The 9669-nt window shown below is 30.2% G+C and overlaps 2 protein-coding genes across 2 annotated transcripts; both read left to right on the forward strand.

The window, feature by feature from the left end:
• Positions 1 to 905: 905 nt before the first annotated feature.
• Positions 906 to 1859, forward strand: LOC130902419 (1,5-anhydro-D-fructose reductase-like). Its single transcript, XM_057814559.1, has one exon. The coding sequence runs from the start codon at positions 906 to 908 to the stop codon at positions 1857 to 1859; it is 954 nt and encodes a 317-aa protein (XP_057670542.1).
• Positions 1860 to 2307: 448 nt separating this feature from the next.
• LOC130901095 (CD151 antigen-like) lies at positions 2308 to 8286 on the forward strand. Its single transcript, XM_057812189.1, has 6 exons — positions 2308 to 2340; positions 3392 to 3510; positions 3562 to 3753; positions 3812 to 3985; positions 7381 to 7533; positions 7822 to 8286. The coding sequence occupies exons 2-6, from the start codon at positions 3442 to 3444 to the stop codon at positions 8032 to 8034; spliced, it is 801 nt and encodes a 266-aa protein (XP_057668172.1). The 5' UTR covers positions 2308 to 2340; positions 3392 to 3441; the 3' UTR covers positions 8035 to 8286.
• Positions 8287 to 9669: the final 1383 nt, after the last annotated feature.

Genomic DNA, 9669 nt, shown 5'->3' on the forward strand with positions numbered 1-9669 from the left:
AAAGAACACGTTTTATTTAACTTTATCCATTTATAATCTATATATTTGAGATCATTATTGATGTTTTAATAACTATTACATATATATATATATATATATATATATATATATATATATATATATATATATATATATAAGACGCCTAGAATGAACATCAAATGTGTAGTAGATCATTATAGTGTTGTCTGTTGTCATAATTTTCGATAATTTATGGAAAACAAAAAGTAGATATCTTGTTCTATTGATAATATGCTCATTCCATTTGAAATTAAAATAAATAATGAGAAATATTTACATCGATCTATTCTTTTTATCTTCTCTTTATTTATAGTTATATTTAATCAATAAATTAAAGCATTTTATGTTCATACTTAAATTTTTACATTATTGTAAAACATGTGTGAATTTCTAAGTGTTGCAGGTTTGCATATTTTGGGAATAACTGAACAATGCTGGACCAAGACATGTCTAAATTAGCACTATATGAATCAAATAAGATATTCTTGAATGTGGTGTTGTATTTAAAATAAGAGGATATATCAACTATTACATAGCACATGCTGTATGAAAAATTTTGTGCCCAACTGAAAATTGTAATTGGGGCGTTTGATTGTTTTTTCGAGTCCGTCTCTTCATATATTATGGAATTTATTTCATTTGGCTGACATATTTTGATACTTTTACATTGTGGCTTAGAAAAAGAGGATAAAAATCAAGAGCAAGAAAATGAGTTGAAATTTACTAAAACATATAGAATATGTTGTATTACTTAAATCTCTTATTAAATCAAAATTGGAATTTGCTCCATAAAATTATATGTCATTAATGTCAGACTTCAATTAATAGTTCAACAAATTTGACTAATGGCAAATCAAATATATAAAACTTTGTTCAATGGCCAAAAAATGCCGGGAATTGGTCTAGGTACGTGGATGTCTACCAGAAGAGCAGACTTACAAATTGCTATAACTGCAGCTCTAGAATTTGGTTACCGTCATTTTGATACTGCGTTTATCTACCAAAATGAAAAAATTATTGGAGATACTCTAAAAGATTGGTTCTGTTGCAAGAGAGTGAAACGGGAAGATATTTTTCTAACAACGAAATTACCCATAGCTGGCTTACATGAAGACAGAGTAGAATCATCAATAAGGCAATCACTGGAAAATTTAAAAATGGATTATGTTGATCTTTATCTGATACATTTTCCTGTTGGATCTAGTGTTGCTAATTCTAGAACACCTCTGAACCAATTAAAATTGGAAATGTCTGATCATAATGCGGTTTGGAAAATTATGGAACAACAAGTAGAGGAATCCAGAACAAAAGCTATTGGTTTATGTAATTTTACTAAAAAAAAAATAGAAAAAATCTTAAATAATTGCAAAATTAAACCAGCATGTTTACAAATAGAATCTCACGTATTTTTACAACAAAAAGAGTTGGTAGATTTTTGTCAACAAAACAACATTATAGTAATTGGTTTTTCACCTTTGGGCAATCCTGGTTACAATAAATTCTTGAAATCTATTGGTAAAGATGGAATACAGTTGCCCAATGGATTTGAAAATGACATTATTAAAGGTATTGCAGAAAAATGTAAGAAAACTCCTGGTCAAGTTATGTTACGATATCTCATACAAAGAAATATTGTACCCATACCCAAAAGTACGAACCCTAAAAGAATTAAAGAAAATATTGAAGTGTTTGATTTTGAACTTGATAGCGATGACTTGAAAAAACTAGAAGGATTAGATCTGGGAGAAGAGGGACGGATACTTGATTTCAACTTTTTCTCTAAACAAATGAGAGAATCTCCAGAATTTCCATTTCCTAAAAAAAGAAAAGAATCGATCTAATAACTGTTATATATTCTTCTCTTATTAGAATTTTTATTAATTTGACAGTGATTATACTGCTTAGCTGGAAACAGCTACAATATACTGTTTAATAAATCTATAGAATTAAAGTATGGCTAATCTTGCTCTTTAATAAAAATCAGATTTTATTTTACCTAGAATAAGAATAAGGCTGTCATGAACCGATAGGGGAACTATTTTATCTATAACAAATTATAGGCATTACATATTTGTTTATGATTAACTATCTTCGGGGATAACAAATATTTAACAAATACGAACAGTACAGTAAATATTTATGAGAATGAATGAGTTTTCAATGATTCTATCGCATCTGTACAAAATATAGGTACGTCTAATAAATAAAAAATTACCTGCTTACACGTATATGGAAATTATGTTGATAAAAGATAACAATTAGAAATAAGATTATATAATTTCATGCGTTGTAGTTTAAATTAATTCATGAATGAATGTATCGGTAAGTTTTTAGTCTCTTGTATATAGATTTAGCATTGTTTAAATGAAAAATAACTTCTTTTATGCGAATAACTAATTTGGAGAAATTAATTTATTAAAGAATTTGAATAGATCTATACTCTGGAATTCAACATGACAATATAAACTGTATTTTTAGTTATCCTCGAGATTGTCAAAAAATTTTGGTTATCTACACGAACAAATGTTTATTTATACTTGAATAGATTGGATATCAGCTTCCATAGTTGTCAGATTTCATGAAGTTAATCATACACTCAGTAACTTATTTACTTTATGTATCCTTAATTAATCATATAACAAATATGCAGTCTTTAATTAACTTGGAAACAATGTGAAGAATTGAAATTATTTCAATAAATAAATTTATTAAGCTTCTATTTAATGAAGTGTCTACAAGAATCCCGTCGATTGCAAACAGAGAAGCTTACAGTGGATCAACTTCATAAGAAAACTTGAATGCAGAATGCATTCTAAAACTGCCTAGATGTTGTAAAAATTTCATATAGCTTTCATTAGCAATTAAATTAGTGTTGAGATTATTAAAGTAGAGGAAATTTTGAGTGAAAATAATCGTTTAAGTCAGATAGTGAGCTTTTTGAATTTCTGTTTCACAAACCAATTCCTAGAAGGTGACACCAAAGTTTTCTGTCAAATATGGCATAATCTTATTTAGTAACCACTTTGTTTCACTAATATAGCTCTTAACAGACTTCTTACTGAAACGATTCATGACTATTTTAAAATTTGTTTATGGATTCGATTTTGAAATTACTTCATAAAGATGTTGATATCAAAATGTATCAAAATATCAGCAATTGGTTCTTTCATATTTTATTTCAATATGCGATTTCAAACTTTCTATGATGACATAGCTACTTAATACTTTTGCGAACTCGCACAAACTCATATCTGTAAAAAATTAGTTTTCAACTTGCAGCATCATATTTATTTAAAATATCTTATGCAGTGCTAAAAATAAACCGTCTGCTCACAATTTTTATATGAAATTTTATTTTTGAATTTATTTTCAGAACCGATGTTTTTTCGCATAGACCGATGATTTTTTCATAAATTTCATGCGATGGCATCAAAATGCTGTGGACTGCGATTAACGAAGACATTTCTTTATGTATTTCAAATAATATTTTTGGTGAGTCATCAATTAACTTTTTTTCAGTCTTATAGTTATATTTTTTTATAGTTTACAGGATTGGCGATATGTGCATTTGGAGCTTGGAAATTTATACTGACTTACCACTTGTTACGAGTCTTGGATAATCATACCTTCTCGACGGCGTTTTATTTGTTTATAGCTACGGGTTTTCTAGTCATTTTTGTGTTCTTTTTAGGATGCTGCGCAATACCAAAACATTGGACTAAACTATTATTTTGTGTAAGTACATTTATTATTAAAAAAAATCCTTATTCTAGTATTCCTTTTAATTTTTCAGTATATAATATTACTGTTGCTGATATTTTTATTTGAAATTTTAATTGGAGTGCTGGCGTATATCTTCCAGGAAAATATTGAAGACGATCTGAATCTTAATTTTAATAAAACTATACTTAATACGTATAAATTCGATGAAAGTAAAACGACATCTATTGACTATGTTCAAGAAAAGGTAAGTCTATTATTTCATTTAATTCATATTTTAAATAATAAAATTAACTGTTTTTATGTTTAATAAACATCGACAATGCCTGTTGTGCAGTCATCTAGGAATGAGAATAGTAGGTATTCACCATTCAGGCCAAAGTGATTTCTAAACTTTTTCTTTTCCTTATCTGACCAATAACAACTTTTAAATAAAAAAATTTTGTTAGACTCTTAACATCTTACAATTTTAATTTTATTATCTATCATTTCAAAATTATATGTTTTTATAAATGTCCCTTAGGTTAAAAAGAAAAAAAGAACCCCAGATTTTTGCTATGACTCGAGTAATTGTTTGTGTCATCCCCGAAACTGCCACTGTCTTAACCAACACCCACGCAAGAGCATTAATTAGCAGTAAGCTTTCATCAATTGAGTTTCTGTGTGTTGTTGTCCGTAGTAGGTAACGTCTAAAATGGATGTTAAAAAAAGAAAAGTGGATTCAGAATGTCGAGTTTTTAAAGAAGAATGGACGTGGAAATATTTCTTTACTTTATTCAAAGAAAAACCTGTGCGCTTACTTTGCAATACAACTGTTGCAGTTTCAAAAGAATATAACATTCAACGCCATTTCAAGAGCAAACATGGAAACCACTCCTACTCATCGTTAAGTGAGAGTTGAAAAAAATTAAATCGAAAGATTTAATAAAAAATTGAAAATATTGATACAAATCTAATTTCACAACTGACTACAAAAACTCAAAAATTTATTTTTTATTCAATTACCATGGATGAAACTGCAGATATCAGCGATACTGCACAGTTACTCATATTTGTAATGGGAATCAACGCTCACTTTGAAATTACAGAAGAACTTGCAGGGCTGCAGTCAATGAAAGGAACAACGACTGATGCCGATATATTTTGTGAATTTGAAAATTGCATCGATAAACTTCATTTACCTATTGATAAGTTATGTAATGTAACTACAGATGGTGCTCCTAATATGGTTGGAATCAATCAAGGATTTGTTGGGGAATTTAATTCTAAGTATCCGGAAAATGATGTTGTTTTTTTGCATTGCCTTATACATCAGGATGTTGATGATATAGACCAGATATTGACCATATACTTAATATTGTTGTAAAACTTGTAAATATGATTCATTCCAGAGGATTATTACATCGCCAGTTTCAACAGTTTTTGGAGTCATTACTCAAAAGTTCGTTGGTTAAGTGCTGGAAAAGTATTTCAAAGAATTTGGGATTTAAGAGACGATATTGTGAATTTTTTTCTTGATAAAGACATTTATAATCAATTTGACGTCTTAGAAAACGAAACGTGGCTTTCTGATTTCACTTTTTTCACAGAGCTACTCATACACATGAATAAACTTAATCTCAAAATACAAGGGAAAAATTAGTTTCTTCCCGATATTTGGCAATACCTGAACAGTTTCAAATTACAGTTATTATTATTTGCTAATCAGATCTCTAAATCTGATTTTTCTCATTTTCCAAGAATACAATCTTCAAAATTCACAAAATCAAACAATAAGATTAAAAAATACGAAATTAATTTGACGTTGATGCAAAATTTCAACTTAGTGTTAATGGAACTGAACTGTAATACTCTCCTGAAACAAACTTTTCATACAGTACCATTACTAGAATTTTATAAAAATTTAAGTCCAGATAATTTTCCAAATCTAATTCCTCATGCAATGAAGATAAAGACGATGTTCGGCTCATCTTATATATGCGAACAAATCTTTTCAACAATGAAGTTTAGGAAGACTTTAACAAACAGAATTACAGATGAGTACCTTTCATTAGTTTTGAGAATTTCTGCTTCGCAAATGGAACCGGACTATGATGAAATTTTGAAGAAACAGTCTCAATTTCATTTTTCTCATGCACCATCAACCAGTAATGACGCCAGAAAATAAAGTGATAATACCTCACATCAAGAACTACACTAAATTCATTTTATATTTTGTGCTTATAATTTTCTTACCTTTTGCTTTTTTACTATTAAAATAATAAGTGTATGTAATAATATATGTATATGTTTATAGAACACATAAATTTTTTAATAATCAAGCATAATTCTTTAGTCCTCCACGATTGTCTAGTTATTACAAATGGCCCGTCTTAAAAAAGTTTCTCCACCACTGTTCTAACATATATTGATAGGAGTCGAATTAACTAACCTAACCTAATATCCTCCAAGTTTGTAAGCATTATCTCCAGGAAGACCGTAATTTCCCGACGCGGCACCCCCCTCCATCCATGACATAACGTGAGAGTTGACAGTTCTCGGTTAATCCAACTTTATTTATTTCATTTTCCTGTTGGATTATCTCTTTTCTGATGTTTTTGATGAATTAAAAGAAAGTACTAAAGAGAAAATGAACAAAAGATGAATTAACCCATAATTACGTTTCTTTTCCACAAAAAAGAGAAAAACATCAACAGGTTGTACAATTAATTTGTCTAACACAGAACGATTGGAAACTAAGAAGATGTTGCAAAGTGGATCTGCTCTAGTGATATCGAGCAATTCAACAGAAGACCATTCATATTGTAATATATAATTTATATGTTATATATTAAAGATACATTTGTATGATTAAAAAAAGTTTAATCAATATTTGTTTATTTTTGATTGAATTAGGATACATAATGTGTTAGTTATATTTATTATACATTGTTCAGAAATAATAATTAAACAACCTGGAGAACCTGGGAAAGTCATTAAAATGAGGAAGGGCAATGGTCAATTAAAAATTGTCCTTGGTGAAAGGATACATCACAATTAGGTTCCAAACACTTGAAACCTCTCACTTCTTTAGCATATGAAATAGGTTCAATCTGTCCATATGAACTTCTCTAATGTGTCTATTAACACTTGTATGTATCGTATATTGTAAACACAAAAATTATCAATACTGGGGGTGCCGTGTTGGTAAATTATATTCTCGTTTATCTCCTTGTAACCAGCCTAACCTAACCTCTAGCCAGCTATTCGGTAACCGGCGCGCCGTCCTTAACGAAAAAAATCAATTCTACTCTTGTTGAGACATTTTGGGCTTTAGTTTTAATTTTCCATTGTAATAACTTTGAAAAGAGCTGGGGGTCAAACTTAGTTTTGTTTGTAAAAATCTTTTTCTCTAATCGAGGTTTAATATAAACTTCTTTTAGTTCTAACAGATCCCTTATCGTCTCGGGAACCATAGGTCAAAGCAACGGTCCACAGATTTTAATTATGTAGTTTAATTAAAAGATAATCAGTATAAACTAAGAGCTACTTTTAGTTATAATTGTCAGCGTAATCAGACAAATGTGAATAGGAAATTTTGATAGAAGCTTATATTTTCTGAAGATCATTCTTCAATGCCCTATACATATTTTGTTCTTTCAGTTGCATTGTTGTGGTGCTGTAACATTCATGGATTGGCAACATAGTGCATGGGTACTTAATGATACAGTATCTAACAAAGTGCCTGATTCTTGTTGTAAAACTATAACTGAAGGATGTGGATTAAGAGATCATCCTTCGAATATAAATCTAGAGGTAAGATAAAGTTTCACAAATTCATTCAATACTTAATTACATACTTATTCAATTTGAATCACTGTAGACTGCTCAACTTATAATAATGGGAGTAATCAACTCAAGGTTTTGAAATATGAACAAAAAGTTTACAATCAATACTCTGGCGTAAGCCAGGAACTTGAGATGGAAATATTTTAAATCTATTAAATGTCCCAAAAATATCTAGTCATTTTTAAAATGGATCATGAGCATACATAAAATATTTTATAATTATAAACTGTGTAATAATCATATTTTTTGTTTCAGGGTTGCATAAATTTCATAGTAGAGAAAATACGAATTAATTTTTGGTTGATATTTTTAGCTGCTTTAGGAATATGTGTATTTCATCTCATAGGTGTTATAATTGGAATAGTTTTATTCATTCAATTAGAATCAGGTAAATACGATGCGGAATACAGCCCCAGAAATGGAGGGACAGAAGCATTACTGTCCGAAAATACACAACACCACTTATAAAAATCGTAATATAGTATCAATTTTTTTTTAATGTTTGTATAACTATTTGTTGATTGTTATTTATCTATAATACTGGTAGTGTAATTAGTAATTCAAATTATCAGGTATTTATTAAAAGACAATTAAATATATTGTGTATATCTTTAGTAGCATTTGAATTATGAAAATTTCCACGGTTTATTTGATTTAACTCGTTTTATACATTAAAAATTAAGAATAAAAAATTCTTTTCTTGTGTACTAATAAACAACACCCAATGAAACTTTGTCGAAAATCCCTTTTTAGCTTCATACACTTTCCTCTACGATGTTTAATAAGTTCGATAACCTTTTTATAATGAGTAGTTAGTCAATGAAAATTATCCCAATATACCGACGCCATGAACTTGCCTGCAAATGGAACGGTCTTTGTCTTTTTTGAAGCCGGTTCTTCTTTTTCAGTTCATTGTTTTGATTTTTCTTTTGTTTCGTGTGTGAAGTGATGGATCCACATTTCATCCATGGTTATGAAACATGTTCACGACGCTGTTTTTGTTCCATTGTAAGCGAACCCATCTTGCGCACAGCTTTTTCATGTTGATGTGCGATGTACCGCATTTTTTGAAATGCTTACTATGTCTGCTAGCTCGCGCACTTTCAGTCGACGATCCACCAGTACCGCTTTGTGTATTTTCTGAAGTCGTAACCTCATTTGGTTGACCACTGCGATGCTGGTCTTCCTACGGTCTTTTTTAAACTCTTTTACTGTCAATAATGAAGGAGTAGTCCCACCCAGAATAGAATTCAGCACAGCTTTTATATTGGTCGGGCTAATGCCTTTCAAATGAAAGTATGGTATCACCACATAACGATGACCAAAAAAAAAGATTTAGTAATGTATATTGCCGCTACGGACTCTAACTTAAGTTTGTTCACGATAAGTTTTTGGCTTGGGGACGAATTTCTTTGATGAACCCTTCTTTCTAAGTAGTCCTGGATATGTTCTGGCCGGTTCATTTGAGTAATGCCTTCTTAAACTGTGGGAGCGTATGGATTTGCAATTAGCGATCTATTGTTATTGATAACTAGCTCCATGCGAGCCCCCCAACATGTTACGCTATACTATCATTGTCTCTTCGCTAAATGACGAGTTGTTATAGGTGTAGCACCCCAACAAATGCTAATATTGCTACCTTTAGTCTTTACTGGCACATATGAAGAACTTCATTCAACTGTCTTTAACTTCCTTTTCACTTAAGCTGACATTACGGACTTCTAAACGATTTCGGGTCTGAACAGCTGTTTGATAACTATTACGTGGAGTTTGCATGGATATGAACCGGTGATCTAAGGCACTAGTTACCGATTTAAGCTCAGTCCTACCTATAATAACAATGCAATGAATCACCGAAGTCATAACATTCAATGCACGACTCACTGAGCGATATGTATGCCCTTTCTCGATTATTGTGACAGTAGCCATAGAAGTTGCTGCATCGTTCGAACTTAAGATTAAAGGGTATACTGAAAACAATTTGTTATGAACTAATTAAAATACCCGACAATATTGGGAAATTAACTTTTATGGTTCCTGTGATTGTGCATTACTAATAGTATCTTCTTATTTCTCAACAAGAATTAAAAAGTATTGTTTACT

Source organism: Diorhabda carinulata, chromosome X (genome assembly GCF_026250575.1).
Source record: "Diorhabda carinulata isolate Delta chromosome X, icDioCari1.1, whole genome shotgun sequence".
Lineage (NCBI taxonomy): Eukaryota > Metazoa > Arthropoda > Insecta > Coleoptera > Chrysomelidae > Diorhabda > Diorhabda carinulata.